The 18002-nt window shown below is 44.3% G+C and overlaps 1 protein-coding gene across 1 annotated transcript in view; it reads left to right on the top strand.

Annotated features, from left to right (window-relative positions):
- Window positions 1-524: 524 nt before the first annotated feature.
- The window catches only part of LOC146854269 (protein mono-ADP-ribosyltransferase PARP12-like), a 490642-nt gene continuing 473164 nt past the window's right edge, over window positions 525-18002 (top strand). Inside the window, exon 1 of the mRNA XM_085652052.1 lies at window positions 525-1127. Within this exon, the coding sequence (XP_085508178.1) occupies window positions 760-1127 (368 nt within the window). The 5' untranslated portion in view covers window positions 525-759. The remainder of the gene's footprint in view (window positions 1128-18002) is intronic.

Raw genomic sequence — 18002 nt, 5'->3', positions numbered from 1 at the left:
GTTTTAAAAAACAAAAATAATACCTAGTGAGTCACACAGTTTGGTGCTTACTTTCCCTCCATGTTAAACAACAGTAGATGTTTCAGCACCCAGGCTAATGTGCTGCATAGCTAAATACATATAAAGTCCCAAAGACGAGGCCGATTGCATTGCAAATGCTTGTTGTGTGATTGCCACCTCTTATTTTATTTCTACTTTTTCAACTATCCCGTTTGTATCTGTAAGGTGTAAGTATGTAAATCTCCTCATGTAACTACTTGGTTCTATTGTAAAGCGCTCTGACACCTTTGGGCAAAGTCCTCGCTATATAAAAATGCATTAAATAAATAAATAAACTGCGCTATGTATGAGAAGCGCTGTTTTAGTTTACATGTTTAAGCCCCGCCCTAAATACATAGTTCACGCCTCTATGGAAAGACACCGAGTTACACTTCTTAGGTCACGCCCTCACTTTTCTCATTCCCACCTAATGCCCGGACAAAGTTCTTCCGTGTCTCTGGTTTAGCCACGCCCCTCAGTTTAATCTTGCTACCGGCTCTTCCTCTCTCTTAGGCTCCGCCCTCCACCGCGCATCCGGACGGTTTCGGTTTCGTTTTCCGCTAGTCGCCGCTTTCTTCCACCTTAGCAACTGGGGTGGAAAATAAGCACAGTGGGCGGCGTTGATGCTCGTTGCGTCTGGGAGTGAAAACATCGCTCTGGGGCACTCGATCTAGCCACGCCCCAGTAGGCCGCATAGACGCCGGGGTCTTGCGTACTGCCATGTCCGCCCAGGTGTTACCCGGGGGCGGGCAAGTGAGGAAGCTTCTGCTGGTGTCTGGTGGTGCGCTGGAGGTGGGGGAGCTGCGCTGCCTACTGCAGTTGGACTCGCGGGCGCTGACCGGCGTGCTGGAGCAGGGACAGCAGCGGGGCCAGGTGCTGCTGGTCACCCGCGAACAACCTCAGCTCACCGGCCCTCGTCTCCTGGAGGGCCCTGGAAAGCAGCCGGTACCCGCCGGGGAGCAAGTGGCGCTGGCCCTGAGTGCCGTCCGGCTGTGCCGGGAGAGGCCCGGAAGTTGTGATGGAGTGTGCGGGAACCTTCATCTTTGCAGGTTTTTCGTCTTCGGCAACTGCAGGAACAATGTGAGCAGGTAAAGATGTTACTGATGGGGATATACTTACGGAAAATGGCGCTACGACGCATGGGGTGCGGTGGTGTACGTGGCAAGGGAGTAACAAGTGGAGAGCAAGCGGCTTGCTCGTAGATGATCTCTAAGGGAATATGCATGGTAGTGGTACAAAGCTTTGAATGGGAATAATGCATTTGGGTGACTGTCGCGCGAATAATAAAGTCCGGTAACGAGTACTTGATTGGACTCAGTTGCAATTAATTTGGGGCATAACTTTAGCGATGCTTTCGGTACGTAGAATATATATATATATTTAATAGGATCAAATCAAGACACTTTACTTGGTGATGCGCAAATGACAAACCCAATTTCCACACATCATTTGGTGGCTATAGAGTTTTAGCAGTAAAGCTGTACGTCTGTGCAAATTTAGTGGTCATTATAATGAAAAATGTGCTATCTGTAAATGACAGTGTGATACCACACCATGCTTTAGTAATATAATTGTGTCAGTGTGCTCCTATACAATATTTACTTACTACACCCATACCACCCTCCTGATGGATGGGCGTTGCTCATCTGTGTGATGCTTAGATGTTTTAGAATCCCTATGAGCTCAGTGATGGGACATTGATGGCAGCATCCCTAGTCTGACAATTGTTCTAGCACCACTGGGTTTGACTGATTTCAGTAGCCAGTCAGATGTGGACATTCAAGGCATATTTGCATGGCTCATGAATGGGTATTCAGTCTAAGTGGCTTTTGGGCGTCATTGTGAACATATGCACATTTCAGACGTCGGTGGTGAATCCAGGGTTAAAAAAATATACTATGTTGTTTCTGTGACTGCAAGTTTCATAAAAAAATGTATCTTTTTGAGTTGGGTTGTGACATCTCCTATTTGAACCACTTTGAAATGGCAAAATTGCAATGCATACTTTAAATGGCTTGTATGAACTAAAAGACTGCATTAAAACACCAAAATGCATTTAGTGCAAAAACTACATGTCCTGGGGTAAAATATAGATTCCTGAAACAAAGGACTGGTAGTTGAATTATATACTTGCATTTTTCGTCCCATAATGTTAAGCATGTGTATGATAAGTATTTTATCAGTATGCCTGAATTTCATAATGTAAACTGCAATCTGTTTCTGTTAGTGTGGGTATATTTGTGCCTCATCACAGGGTAAAGTCACAGTGGTCTCGAGTCAACTGATAGAGCCCATGCTATACAAAACTAGAAACAAAATTGTTTCAAATCCTCTATAAAACACTTGTATTATTAGTTACGATGGTTTTAAACAGAAAGACAGTACGTAGGAGTTTCAGTACATACCTCAAGTTGTAGCTAAGCGAGAAACTGTACACTCCACGTGGGAACATTTGATCTATGGGACATACCACAGGAGAAAGGAAGCTTATTGCAGTACCGGAGAGGGTGTATGAAGAGTGAACCAATTGCGAGGGAGGCCCTAAAAAACTTTGTGTAGAGTACTTTGAATTTGACCTGTGGTGCCCTGGCAACAATCGAAACTGTATTGCAACTTTGCATACTGCAACATTTTGTATTCTTTGCAGTTTTATAAGTGCATTGTAAGGAACCCACAGCTAGAGACTATAGCAATTGCCTAGGCTAGAAATTACACATGCTGAAACCGAGGAAAACCTTTGTCCTCCCTGTTCAGGGCAGTGAAACATTGTAAGAAATGGATAGTAGAATGGATACTTCTCCTAAGCTCTGAGGTCAGTGTGGTATTCCCCTTTTTAGACTCCCATCTTAGCCATAGCCCTCTGTCCTTGCACATCTTCCTCAGCTCTGCTACGCAGTGCCTGTACATGTTGCTTATGGTGCTCCGGTGCAAAAATCACAGGTGCAGAAATAGGGGGCCGCTTTAAATTTAGCAATAATCAAAAATTACCAATCAAGAATCACAAACCTGTTAATAATCCAAACAATAAATGTTAGCTGTCAATTTAAAAGGGATTTTTAACTTCAGGTTAAATCACTGATTAGTACTGCATAACACAAGTCCTGGGTTCCACCGCTGCCACCAATGTAAGGAATACATTTATTAATTAGGGTGGGTGACTGCCTACCTCAAGGAACAATCACAACTTTTGTCTAGGTGAGTCTTTGAAGCCACTAAATTAACCTGACCTCAACCCCCTGGTAGTAGGTCAAAGAGTAAAGTATTTATGCAGTACCAAACAGTAATAAAGTCAAAATACAAAACAATAAAAATCCCAAACAAAATTAGAACAAGCATTGGCATAGCCAATAGGTCTCGCCTTTGGGACCTTATAAGTGTTTAGCCATGCAACAGTTGCATAACTAAACACTTATAAGGTCCCAAAAGCGAGACCTGTTGGCTATGCCAATGCTTGTTTTAACTGCTGCAATCTATTGAAGCCTCACGGAGAACATCAAAGCGGCTGTGCGGCCGCAAAAGTGATCGCGATCAAACATCAAAGCGGCCCTGCGGGCGAGAAAGTAATCGTGGTAAAGCGCGACACGCACTGTAGCTCTAGGCTGGCCTGGTAGCACTTTTTGGAGCCCTCACAAAATGTCTCGCCAGACCAGCGCATGCGCTGGGTGAGGCGAGACCTAAAAATGGAGTAAAATTTAATAAACCTAGTGACAACAATCTAATAAGTAATAAGGGGACACTGCGATATTGTGAGAAAGTGCCATCTTTCTTGCATGGTATGCGCCCACTTTTTGCTGAATTGCTGAATGTACTTTGACTGAGTGTGCCCTGGACTCCTGCCAATCAGGTGCCCAGGGCCTTTATTCCTTCCCTAAAAACCTCAAACCCAAATTGGCAAACCCTGGCCACATGTCAGCCCCTAGTAAATGGTACCCTAGGCACCCAGGGCCTTGTGACCAGGGAAGGCCTCTAAGGGCTGCAGCACTCATTGTGCCACCCTTAGAGGCCATGTACCCTAACACACGCAAACTGCCCTGGCAGGCTGAGTGTCTTGGTACAAGACCAAAAAAAGAGTCGACATGGCACACATACCTGTGTGCCATGCCCACCACCTACACTGCCCTGGCATACATCAGCCACCCCTCTAGCTGGGTGCCCTATGACAGTGGTGTGGGCACAGGAGCATGAGCCCAGTGCTCTTACAGTACCCAGGTCCATTCCTGGGCACTGTAAGTGCAGTGCTGCCATTTAAGAACTCCACAGCACCATACTGGCAACACTGAAGACTGAGAAGTTTGGTATCAAACTTCTCAGCACATTAAACCCGCACTGATGCCAGTGTGGGATTTAATGTACCAAGCACCCTAGAGGGCATCTTAGTGATCTATGTCATCACCACCTCCCTTTTTAGTGTCTCCAGGGGAGCCGTCTATACCATGGTTACAGTGGAAGAAATTATTTGTAACTTACCTTTTGGCCATCGGGGGAGACAAATATGGTCCTGTTAGACGACAAGCAATCCTTTTACATCATTTAGGAGTAGAAGGTAGAAGAATTTATGAAGAAATACCAGAAATATCATTAGGTATGGGAGATGGCCAACCTACTAACATATACGATATGTCCTTGCAAATGCTAGAATTACATTTTAAACCTAAAACAAATGTTGTGCTTGAACGTCATAAGTTTTTTTCAAGAAGCCAAAAAGATGGGGAAGATATAAAATCATACATATCAACCTTGAGAGGGTTAGCAGTAACATGTAAGTTTGAACAGCTAAACGATTCTTTAATTAGAGATCAATTGGTGCGTTGTGTAAATAATAAAAAAATAAGAGAAAAGCTGTTAACAAAAGAATATAGCTTAGATGAAGCAATTGGTATTGCAAAAGCAATGGAACATACAGACATATGGATAAAGGAAATGGATAAACCGGTTAATAGCTTCAAGCAAGAGAAAGTGGAACTTATTGAGAAAAAGAATGACAACAAAAGTGACGCAAAGACTAATATTGACATTAAGAGAATATCACCCCAGTCGTCTAAAACAAGTTATCAACCAAGAGAAATCAAATGTTTCAGATGTGGTGCTCCAGGGCATATAGCTACTAGTCTTAATTGCGCTGCAAGAGGGACATTATGTAGAAATTGTGGTAAGAGGGGACATTTCTCTAGGATGTGTCGAACAAAGGGGATTGGAAGAAATAAGATTCAAGAGGTAGAAGATGTCTGCGAATATGTCGACGATATCTTTTTAATGGTTAATGTAGATCATGAAGAAGTTCCGGTAAATGAGGTCAAAGAATTGTCCAATACTAATGTGAAAATGGAAAGTACGGATGAATTAGAAAAGCCACACTGTAACATTACGCTTGATGGAAGGGAGATTAGAATATTAGCAGATTCAGGAAGTTTATACACTCTTGTGTCAAAAAATTCCTTTGAAAAGAATTGGTCGGAAGATCATAATTTGTCTATATGCAAATCAGACATCCGTGCAGTGGGTTATGCTGGAAAAAGAATAGAAATTCTAGGAATGTGTTGGATGACTTTAAGGTTTAAGAATGAAGCAGTGAGGGGAAGAGTCTATATTACGGACTTTGGATCAGATCTCCTAGGATGGAGACATCAAAAAGATTTAAACATCATCATTGATCCAAACGCCAAAGAACCAGTTATGGTCTTAGAAAAAACAAATGTGCAAGATGTATCTGAGGACGGGGAATTGTTTGATAAATATCCCAATGTGTTTTCTTCTAGATTAGGATTGTTAAAGGGATTTTCACATAAGATTATTTTAAAGGACAATGCGAAATCAGTAGTCCACAAAGTAAGAAATGTACCTAATTTGATGCTAGAACCTCTACGTCAAGAAATTGATAATTTATTAAATCAAGGTATCATTGAGCCAATAGAGGCCTCTGAATGGTTGGCTCCGATTGTAATTGCGCCAAAAGATGGAAAACAAATTCGCTTATGTATTGACTTACGCGATTTAAACAAAAATATTTGGGTAGATAGGGAGCCTTTACCGAACATATCTGAAATGCTATCAACTATGGGAAAGGGACAAGTTTTTAGCGTTTTAGATATGTCAGCAGCATATCATCAAATTAACTTGCATGAAGCATCCAGGCACTTAACTTCTTTCGCCACGCCCTTAGGTGCATTCAGATATAAAAGGATGCCATTTGGTCTAGCATCAGCTTCAGCTGTCTTTCAGAGGGCGATGAAGAGTATTTTTGGAGACATAAAAAATGTATGGTGTTTTCAAGATGACATTTTGATTGCAGGAAGAGATCATTCTGATCATGATAGATTATTTGAAGAGGTAATGAGAAGATTGGAAAAACACAATTTAACTATAAAGAGAGAAAAATGTCAGCTGAGAAAGGGTGTGGTTGATTATTTGGGGCACGAAATAAGTACAGAGGGGATAAAACCGAAAAGAAGTATTGTTAAGGCTGTGACTTTGGCACCAGAACCCAAGAATAAGGATGAATTGAGGTCATTTCTAGGTCTTGCAGAATATTGTTCAAAATATGTTAACAATTTTGCGGAAACTGTTGAGGCCTTAAGAGAAATTATGAAGAAAGGTGTCCCATTTGAATGGTCAGAGAAATGTAAAACAAGTTTCGAACTGGTAAAAAAGAAAATTTCTGAAGCACCCACGTTAGGACGGTTTGAAGTTGGTGGGAGAACGTTTTTAACCACAGATGCTAGCGGTGTTGGAATCGGGGCAGTGTTGTCTCAAGTAATTAAAGGTGAAGAAAAAATTATTGGGTTTGCAAGTAGAAGGCTGCAAGGCGCAGAGAGGTCATATTCAGTGATAGAGAGAGAAGCGTTAGCGTGTTGCTGGGGTATGTGTCATTTCAAATTTTATTTATGGGGTATCCCGTTCAAAGTACGAACTGACCACAAGCCCTTACTATATATCTTTAAAGGAGGGAAAGGTTTGGAAGGAAGTGTGACACCAAGAATCTCTAGATGGTTACTATCGGTCATGGAGTTTAACTATGAGGTGGAATATGTTAAGGGAGAAAAGAATGTGATTGCGGATTGTTTATCGAGGCTGCCTTTGGAGGAAGATTTTGATGAAGTATGTGGTGATGTAAGTGGTGATGTATGTGGTAATGTAGGAGTGTCTGCTTTGTTGTCTGAAGATTGGAAGAGAGCTATGAAGAATGATCCGGTGTTGGAAAAGGTAAAGTTGAGAATTGTTTAGGGCTGGAATGTGCATGATTGCAAGGATTCAGATTTGATAGAATTCTTTAAAATTAAAGAGGAGTTAAGTCTTTGTGGTGACAATATTATGAGAAGATGGCAGATCATACCTCCAAAAGAGGTAAGGAAACAGATTTTGGAGATAATTCATGAGGGTCATCCAGGTCAAGGGATGTCTAAACGCAGGATTAGAGAATCGTTCTGGTGGCCGGGGATTGATAGTGAAGTTGAGGCCTTGGTGAAAGATTGTCAATTTTGTGTGAATAGTGACAAATCAAAGATTGTGCGTCAACCTCCTCTAGAATGTTCTAAGTTTCCGTCAAAACCTTGGGAAAAATTATCCATGGACTTTATCGGTCCGGTTAATAAATTAGGAATGAGGGATAGATTTATCTTAGTCCTAGTTGATTATCATTCCAAGTGGTTTGTAATACAGACCATGGGTGAAATTAGTACAAGTAATGTCATAAAATTTCTTGAAAAGGTTTTTCTGGAGGAAGGATTGCCAGGCAGTATTGTGACTGATAATGGGGTGCAGTTTGTATCTAGAGAGATGGTAGATTATTTGAACAAGTTGGGAATTGTACATGAGAGAGTGGCTCTTTTCAGACCACAGGCTAATGGTTTAGTGGAAAGAACTAATCGAATTGTTATGGAAAACATACAATTATCACTTGCTAATGGATTGTCATGGAGAGAAGAATTGAGAAAAATGATGTGGATGCACAGGATTACTCCACATTCTAGTACAGGAGTAGCTCCTTTTGTGTCACTTAAAGGAAGGGAGCCTGGGAAGAAAGAGTGTCCTGTATGGCTGTGCAAGAAGGAAAAGATATGGGTTGATCGGGAGGAAATGTTGAAAAAGGTGCAAGGGAATCAAGAAAGAATGAAAGGGTTATATGATTCCAGAAAAGGTGTAAAAACAGTCTGTGTTCAAAGAGGTGATTGGGTAGTAGTGCGGAAAAACGAATGGGTTCGAAAAGGGGAAAGCAAGTACCTTGGGCCTTTCCATGTTAAAGGTGTGAGATCCAATGTTGTCGATTTGGAAGATGGCACAACTTGGAGTTTGGGGAATGTTTGTAAAGTACGCCAACCATAGAAACGTCAGTGACAATCTGGAGTTAAATAGATTTAGTCATGAAATTAGAGTTGTAATGTATTATCTTATGCTGTGTTTATTTTATCTTATCAATCTATGATTTTATTATTTGTTGTAAAAAAAGGAGATATGTAAAGATTTCTAGAGCTGATGTCATGGGATGGTTACTTAGCTACAAGAAGAATGTAAAGGAATGGAGGTTCCGAGGTTGGCCAGTTACTGAAGGAAAGAATTGATATGATGAAGATGCTTTATGCTGGGATGCTGAGTTAAGAATAAACCTGCTTAAATTACAAGAAACCTGTGAAGGCTCTTCTTTTCACTAACCTACAATCCACGTCTGGTCTGGGAGGCTGCCTAGGCTGCCACACAGCAGACCTGTTGCTGGACCCCTGGGTAGGAGAGCCCCCACTCTCCTGGGCCTGCAACATTGCACATCCTGCTCGAGGTGCTAGGTCTCCTCCCCAGGATGGACAGGGGGAAGCTTCAAAGGCATGCCGCCTCTGTGAGCTTCCCCAGGCCACTTGCTGCCCCCACTCTGGCGGGAATCCTGGCCGGAAACCCCAAATAAGGACAGGGGATGTGCCAGCCTGCCAACCCCACCCCTCAGGTGGGGGAGGCGAGGTGAAGCACATCTCCGGGCGCTCGCCATCTTGAAGATGGGAGGCCCTGCCCAATCAGGACTAGGCTACTGCCCCCCTCCCACAGGAGAGTGGGAGGATAGGGGGTGTACCCACCCCAGGGCAGGGACCCATTGGTCCCTGCCCTTTACCTACCTGTAACGCCCCTAAATCTAGTATTTAGGGGCACCCTGAACCTTCCTTCCTTAGAATCCAGATTCCGAAAAACTAAGACGAGCAAGAAGAAAGAAGACCTGCCGTGCAGCTGCTAAGAAGAGAAAGGCACCTACTGCTTTGGACCCCGCCCTCCCGGGCTGTCGACCCTCGAACCTGCTCCATCTCTTGTGGCTAGCAACCTCACAAACCCCGGAGGACCTGGCTACCTTTTGGCTTTAAGCATCTGGGACTCCCATGAGCAGAGGCTCTGCTCAAAACCAGCTTCTAACCCTTGGCATCAGCCCGGAACTGCGAACCCTGCACACTCTGCACCCGCCAAGCCTGGCCTGTGCCGGAGTGAACAAAGACCCAGAGGACGTCCCCCGGCGACTGTGACCCCGAATCCGGCACCCAAGGACTCACCTTGACGCTCCTGACGACACCTGCAGCTTCAGAACCAGGTACCCCCCCCCCCCCAACCGCGATCAACAGAGGGTAAGATTTCCCAACACCAAAAGGCACCCCGGCGCCCTGTGCCCCCTGTGCCCAACTCCTGGGTACCTACCTATCCTCCAACTACCCAACTTACCTCTCGAAGTGGTGGTGGCACCTGAAGAATCTTCGTCCCCGAGCTTGCAGCCTTTTTTCAACCAGGAGCTTTCCCATTGAAATCCATTGAGCGCCCGACGGCTCAAAAGCACCCTGCACCCAGCCGCCCGAGTGGCCCTGGCAGTGTACTACACCTATCTACTTCCCCATTTGCCCTGAGCAAGTGACCAGGAGCCCAGCTCCCACAGCCGCGTGGCCTGCTAGTCAGCAGCCACCAACCAAGGCCCCCCTGCCTCCCTTAGGATAACATTGGGCCTAACTCACTCTGCACCCGGCTGCCCCTGTGCCGCTGAGGGTGTAACAACTGTACTTACCTGACCCTGGCAGACCCCTTAGTCTGTGCCCAGAACCTTAACTCTGCCAGTCGAGTACTTACCCAAAAACCGATAACCCAATTTTCCTCCATAGGGTAACATTGACTGATTTCTTCTGAAATTTCTTCTAAGTGTGGAGTTTCTAAAACTTAAAATATTCACCAAAAATCAACCGAGTTACGAAAACGAAAATACTCACCTGCTATTAGGAGAGATCCCAGTGCTGGATCTTGGTGTCAAGCACTGACCCTGAAAAATATTCACAACCTTACTTACCAGTAACCCAATTTTCTTCCATAGGAAATCATTGACTGTTTTTCTGTGAAATTTCTTCTAAGTGTCGATTTTTGCAAACTTCAAATATTCTTTAAAAATCGTACCAACTGTGAAAACGTAATTACTTACCTGCTTTAGATAGAGGTCCCAGTACTGAGTCTAGGAACCAGAATACCTGCTGCCCCCACATTACATATTGCAGTGTCAACAGGAATGCCCACAGCCCCCACCGTACATATTCTGTGAGATTCCGAGATGTCACCTCTGCCCATTGAGGTTGGACTATTTTTTGCTTGTGGGAAGCATTTCTCATCTTTTTCACTCCTATTGAAATCTAATTACTGTCTGGGAGAAATAGAAAGGCAAATGCATATTAGCATCCAGGAACTACAGGCATGGAAAAGGTAACTTTCTAAAAGTTACTATTCCATAATATTTATGAAAAATACTACTTCACCATTAATTTGGATTTTTGATAATTATAAAATAGTTGTTTATTCTAGCTAGGCCTATTCCCAAGATACAGTAATAGGATTTTAATCTATAGTCAGGTTTCTACATAGGACAGCTCAGCCTGCCATAGTTAAAAATAGCTTTTGAGTGCTGGTCACTAAAAGGACATGTTAACCTTAAATTTCTACATGTCCAACTTTTGAATATGCACCCTGCCTTGTGAGCTACAAGGTGGCCATTTAATGTTTAAGAGGGAGGTTTTGACCTGTCAAATGGTATTATTTTGACAGATGTGTTGCAGTTTTAACACTGCTACAAGTCTGGTTACACAGGGTAGGCCTGAAGCCATGATTGAACTGCCACTGTTGTGGATGACACAGTAGGTTCTGCAGTCCATTGGTGACATCTAACTTTTAGGACCTCGGTGCACTTTGTACCAAATACTATGGGCATATAGGCCAATTATGAATATGCCAGTTGAACTGGAGAGCACAGATACTTTGCTGCTGATTAGGAGGGGTAAGATGCACAGAGTTCTAAAAGCAGCAATATATAGCAAGAGGCGAAAAATCTGGAGTGATCACAATTTTCTGCAAACGCCCTGAAGTAACTCTATCTTGAATGAAAGGGTTTTTGCTTAGGAAAATATCTGTTAATTTACCCTTCAAAGTGGCATTTGGAGGTTACTGGGTCAGGGTTAGGAGTCTGACATATTTTCAATAGTATGGGGGCAGGGATGATCCCTGTGTAACTCAGTACTTTAGGCTGAAATGTTTAGAACAGAATGGAGGTAGGGCAAGTGTCAAGCAGTGGGGAGAGAGAAAAATGAAGTGAACCATGCTTCATTCGGCCCTTAGATCCCAAGCTCCTTCATTCTGTTGAGTACGTGCTATTCAGTTGTATCAGATGCAGTGAATAGATCTAAGAGAATTGCCCCTGCTGCATGACCCTCATCAAAGTACTGCAGATCTCTTTAGCAGCTGGACAAATGCAGTCTCGGTATCCCTTCCTGGGTCTAGAATGTTCATAATTTCTTAACAGGACAATAGCTGCTAAGGCACAGTTCTCCGTTCTTTTTTTTACTGTTTTCTGAAAGCAGTGTGATGGGCCTGTAGTTAACTGTAATAATCCAGATTTCCACTCTTCAGATGGGTCTGTATAAAAGGGGCAGGATAATGGTGCCTAAGAGCAGGCTGGCAGGAGCTAGGAGTTGGAGGGTGGAGACAGGACATAGATCATCTGAAGACCCCTGTTTCAGAGAAAGGAGTAGCTCACATACTTTATCAGTGATGGTAAAAGTAAGCAAGTACCTCCTAAAAGCCATAATAGCTTAGTGTGTAGAAATGGAACGCGATGATGAAGCAGAATGGGAACACTTAATAGTGCCATAGTTATTTTGATTTGGCAGGGGAAAGGAGGCCAGCACATCATAGATGTTGTCTTGAAAAAATGGCACCATCTTGGTTGAACACACAGGTACTGAAGGACATTATTGGGTATATGAATGTATCGCATAAATATTTGTATTGCTCTTTGAAGGGTCATAGATCTTTAATTTTGTCCCAAAATAGATGGCATCTTCACAAGTGCAGAATAACTGCTACGTGCACTCAAGCTCATGCATAAGAAGGCATTCTTGTTTGGGTTCTCTGAGATCCCTGGTTTGCATGGCCTCTAAGATTTTCACCAGTGCACTCTCAAGAGAACCCAGTGTCAGGCTAATGCAAAAAGTAAGTTCTATCAGTGTTATCATTCTCATCCAACGTATTGAATGGTTTATTGAAGTGGGAGTGACTTACTTCTTAAGTCACTTTCATGTTGATCTTGTCCCACATCACTGATGACATTATTTGCTTGAGATGTGTACACGGTTAGAAGGGATTCTGATCTCGAATGACACCAGGTAGTGAGTTGACTGTTCAGGTAAGTGTGAAGCAGTCATGTTACTTTACATTGTCCACTAGTGCTAACATAATATCTATCGAGTTTGTGTCCTTTCTGGTGCGTTGGTCCAGTTGCAAATTGGAAGAGGCCAAAAAGAGGTGAATGCTTACAAGGCATGGATATAATAGATATGGGGACATTTGCTTGAATGATTCTAGATTTGGTGATTCCCTTGTCCTTTGTTCATAGCAGACATGATAGCCTTCCCACTCCTTTGCCGTGGACCTCCTCCCTAAAATTGGAGATACCAGCGCAGGTGGAAGAACCTTTTCCAATCCCTTCCCTTGGTACAGGGTCATTCAGATTGTAACTACCCCTCAATTTCCTCCTTTCCTGTGATGCTGGTTGTGTCCTTTCAATATGAGGTTTCAGAGTCTGAGGCCAAAATACATTCTAATCTTAACTAATTCAAACTGCCTTCACTTGGAACTACCTGCACCAGAAGCCTACAAAGACCTAAAAAAAGAGAGAAATGCATGTTCGAGACATATGAGCTGCAGATTGTACACTTTTGCATAGATCGCCATCTGGTGTTGGGCTTGGATGTTTGCATGCTTTTGTCTTCGAAGGTGTCTTTGTAGTCACGAGGTTGGGGACTCCTCCTTCGATCGACAGTGCACACGGGCATCGGCTCCATCCCCAGAGAGTTTTTTTTATTTTACCGCCATCGTGTTCGGATGTGACTTGTTGCGCTCTGGGACGGTGTCGTTATCGAACCCCCTTTCGACGCGCAATCACTGCTAAACGACGGTATTGTCTTGATCGCGTACCCTTCGACGCACACCCTCGACGACTACTTCGAAAAACTTCAAAAACGTGCAAACTTCGTGGCGGGCCTCTGGGCCTACCCGCGCCGGTAACGAAGGACGTCGATTGGAACGGACTCCCTTTAAGAAATGTCTCCAGTGTGGTGCTAAACGACAGCCTTCCAGAACAGGAAGAGGTCTCGGTCTCCGAAGCAGACGACTCCGACGCCAAAGATGACGTCACCCCAGCTCAATGGGACGTGGGTACTGAGACCCCTGCCCCACCCAAGCCCATACCAAAGGCTCCGGTGACACCTTTGCCTCTGGGCCCAGGTCCACACCGAACAAAAAAATTTGAGCGCCCCTCCTCTGGGCCCGTCTCCGAAAGGCAAAGACAAGCCTTCCGACTCTGACTCGAGCCAGCCACCTGGTCCTGAAAAAACACCTTCTGCACCGGAAACTATGTCTCCCGAGATGCTGCGCCCCCTTCCTTCGGCACCGTAAAAACAATCGGTGCCGAAGCAGCCAAAAGACCCTTCGGCACCGAAGCAGCCGGAGAACACTTCGGCACCAAAGACCTCGGGCCGAAACCATCTAAAGAAAAGCCTTCCATAACAGCCTCCCAAACAGAAACCTCCGGAGCCGAAACAACCCGCACCGAAGGTCTCGGAGCCAGGGAAGGCTTCTAAACCGTACACTGTTGCTAAACAGTCAAAACCAGATTCTAAAGAGAAATTTTCCACGTCAAAGAAAACTATCGATTCCGGATAACTGTTTCTCCCGTATCCGAAGCAGACCACCATCTTTATTCATCCAAAGACTGGTCATATAAAGCTACTACACTACCTACAAAGAGGAAACTAGAACATTTACCACATGCACCGGTTCCTCTAAAGAAAATACTCATGGCCACTAATACTTCACCTCAACTTTCACCCCCTCCACCAATTAACCCTAATCTACTGATTTCTCCAGTACATTCTCCAGAACATATTTTCTCACAACCAGAGGATAGTGACGATGCACATGGGGATGGGCAAGGAGATGATGATATAATCCCATTAGACACTGCGGATACCAATGAGGCCCCACAGGATCCAGACCCATGGCATGACTATAATACCGATCCTGACTTACATAATCCGGATTTCTACCCCTCAAAACCATCTCTACCAGATGACAATATGGGCTTTGCCCAACCAATAAATAGGGCAGCAACATACCATGGAGTCAAACTACACTCCGACCCTGTAGAAGAAGATTTTCTTCTAGAAACGTTTGATCAGCCACAAAAGACATTTCATGTCTTGCCAATGCTAAAAGGTCTTCTTAGACACGTTCCTGAAGTGGTCAAAGACCCGGTTAGAGCTACGGTGCTTAACCCCAGAATAGAAAAAAAATACAAGGCAGCTCCCACTGACCCCATATACATTAAGGGTCAACTTCCTTTAGATTCCCTGGTCGTTGCCAATGCACGCAAAAGGGCAAATTCGCAGGGGTCAGGTGAAACCCCACCTCCTGACAAAGAATCTAAATTATTAGACGGATCAGGCAAACATATGGCGTCTAAAGCTGCAAACTATTGGAAAATAGCCAACACACAACCCCTCTTGGCAAGGTATGACAGGGCTCACTATGATGAACTGGAAAAGCTCATTCAACACCTACCTCAACAATATAAAGACAAAGCCAATGACCGTATACAGGAAGGCAAACTGATCACTAACACATCCATCAAATGCGAGCTTGATGCAGCAGACACCGCGTCCCGAGCAGTAAATACTAGTGTTTTACTAAGCAGACATGCCTGGCTCAGGATATCTGGCTTTAAACAAGAAGTGCAAAACAGTATCCTTAATCAGCCTTTTGACCATGAGCACCTCTTTGGCCCTGCAGTGGACACATCTTTAGAAAAGATAAAAAAGGACACCGAGACTGCCAAGTCTATGGGAGCCCTGCAGTCAACCTCTAGTAGAGGCTCCTTTCGATGCTCCTTCTACAGAGCAGGCTCATAAACAAATACACCAGAACACCCGTCCTCATCCTACAAAAGTCCCAACCAGGGCTCTTTTTTCAGAGGATACTCTAGAGGAGGTTACAGGGGTAACAACAACAAGGGCAGAGGCAGGGGTAATAACACCCGCAGCTCCCCTAACACTAAACAGTGACTTCCCTGCGCTTCCCCCCCAATCATCCCACTCCTGTCGGGGGACGCCTCTCACAGTTCCTGCCTGTCTGGAATTCCATCACAACAGACAAATGGGTAAGGCAAAATATCCAGTATGGTTATTGCCTGGAACTCACTACTACCCCTCCCAACATTTCTCGCAAACAGCGTCCAATGTCATCAGAACACCTGACGCTTCTCAAACAAGAGGTTCTTGCACTATTACCAAAACATGCAATAGAGCCAGTTCCCTTGCCTCATCAAGGCATAGGGATCTATCCCCTCTGTTTTCTAATTCCAAAAAAAGGACGGCTCTCTCAGGCCAATACTGGACCTCAGACCACTCAACTTCTACATCCAATCAGACCACTTCTACATGGTCACTTTACAACAATTACTTCCACTACTTCAGCAAGGCGACTTTCTCTCCACCCTAGATCTAAAGGACGCCTACTTCCACATTCCCATTCATCCCGCTCACAGGAAATATCTCAGGTTTGTGGTAGATGGTCAACACTACCAGTTCAAAGTTCTAACATTTGGGGTCGCCACGGCACCCAGAGTTTTCATCAAGTACCTCACAGTGGTTGCAGCCCATTTAAGAAAACAGCACATTCATGTCTTCCCTTACCTGGATGACTGGCTCATAAAAGCAAAATCCCACAAGAGCTGGGTTCAACACACACTCTGCACAAAACAACTGCTTCACAGTCTGGGATTCACGGTAAATCTGGGCAAATCCCTCCTCCAACCGTCCAGAATACAACAATACCTAGGAGCTACAATAAACACTTCCACAGCCCTAGCATATCCCAACCCAGTCAGGATAAGTGCTATACAAGCGCTAGTCCAAAGATTTCAGCCACAACACTCACTACCAGCACAAGTGTTCATGCAATTATTAGGGATGATGGCCTCTTGCATTTTACTTGTTCCTCATGCAAAACTACAAATGCGTCCATTAAAAGAGTGTTTGACACGTCAGTGGAACCAGGCTCAAGGTCAGCTAACAGATCTGGTGTTGGTGGACGACAACACCCATCGCTCTCTACAATGGTGGGACACACAGAACCTTTCCAAGGGGCGGTCGTTCCTCGAGCCAGTTCCACAGATAGTGCTAACAACAGACGCATCGCTCACCAGCTGGGGAGCTCATCTTCAAACCCATACCATTCAGGGTATGGAAAATGCTACTTTCCAGTATGCATCTGTTCTTGGCATGTAGAGATGCAGAGTTGTACACGCCCACCCACCTCCCCGGATACTTCTATCTGTTCCAGTATTATCTTACTTAGATACAGTACACATCAACATCTTTCTATTTCTCAATACTCCATCTAACCCTACGTGGCAAAAACAATCTAAGGCTGGAGCCGATGCCCATGCGCACTGTCGACCGAAGGAGGAGTCCCCAACCTCGTGATTACAAAGACTTCTTCGAAGACAAAAACAACATGCAAACATCCGAGCCCAACACCAGATGGAGATCTATGCAAAAGTGTACAACTCTGCAGCTCTACATGCCAAGAACAGATGCATACTGGTAAGTAGCATTTGCCTTCTTTTTGATTGGGCAGAGAAGTTGTGTGGAAAAAAAACGCAGGTTTGATGAACCCATGTTTCCCATCTGTGCCACCAATGTCCGAGAAGTACTGTCTCTCGTCCAGGGATTCTGGACCTCGTTTGCACTTCAATAAAACTCTGCATATCAGTTTAGCATATATCTGGCTCGATCTTTGACGGTGGTTATCCTCCTTCAGGCTGGGGCCAAGACTGGGTTGCTACAGACTCGTTCTGCTGTAACCGTATTGTAGGGAATTAAGCTTTACTGTCTTCTGAGAGAAGGAACTGGCCACCAATCACTTGGGAGATTTGTCCTGGGCTCAGCTGACTGAAAAATATTCAGGAGGAATGCCTCAAGGCCTAGACCAACAAGGAATCCTGAACGGAAGAGATTCCTGCAGCGCTACCGGTCTAAAGGTAAAAAGAAAAGAAAAGCAAAAACCCATTGGTTAGACTTTTGTACTAGTGATATACAGTTCCCATGTAATACACTGTACAATAGCACTGGCTGTTGCTGGACCCTAAAAGAAGGTACCTTCCAAGTAATGCAAAAAGCCAAAAACGCTGGATCTGCTTTTTTGCAAATCGCCACAAAAACCAACCAGCAGGTATGCATAGATATGTATGGAGGTCGTACCCCGGCCTGCCAGTAAGCTCTGCAGTGCCACACTCATGGCATATTGTGAAATACAATTGATAATTAAAAAAATAGAAACAACAATATGATGTAGAGATTGTGGGGCATTATATTGTGGAAAGCATCAAATCAGTATCTACACAGATCATTCTTGTCTTA

This window comes from Triturus cristatus, chromosome 4_1 (genome assembly GCF_964204655.1).
Source record: "Triturus cristatus chromosome 4_1, aTriCri1.1, whole genome shotgun sequence".
Lineage (NCBI taxonomy): Eukaryota > Metazoa > Chordata > Amphibia > Caudata > Salamandridae > Triturus > Triturus cristatus.
Note: the sequence above shows the minus strand (reverse complement) of the source record. Positions and strands in the feature narration are given on the sequence as shown.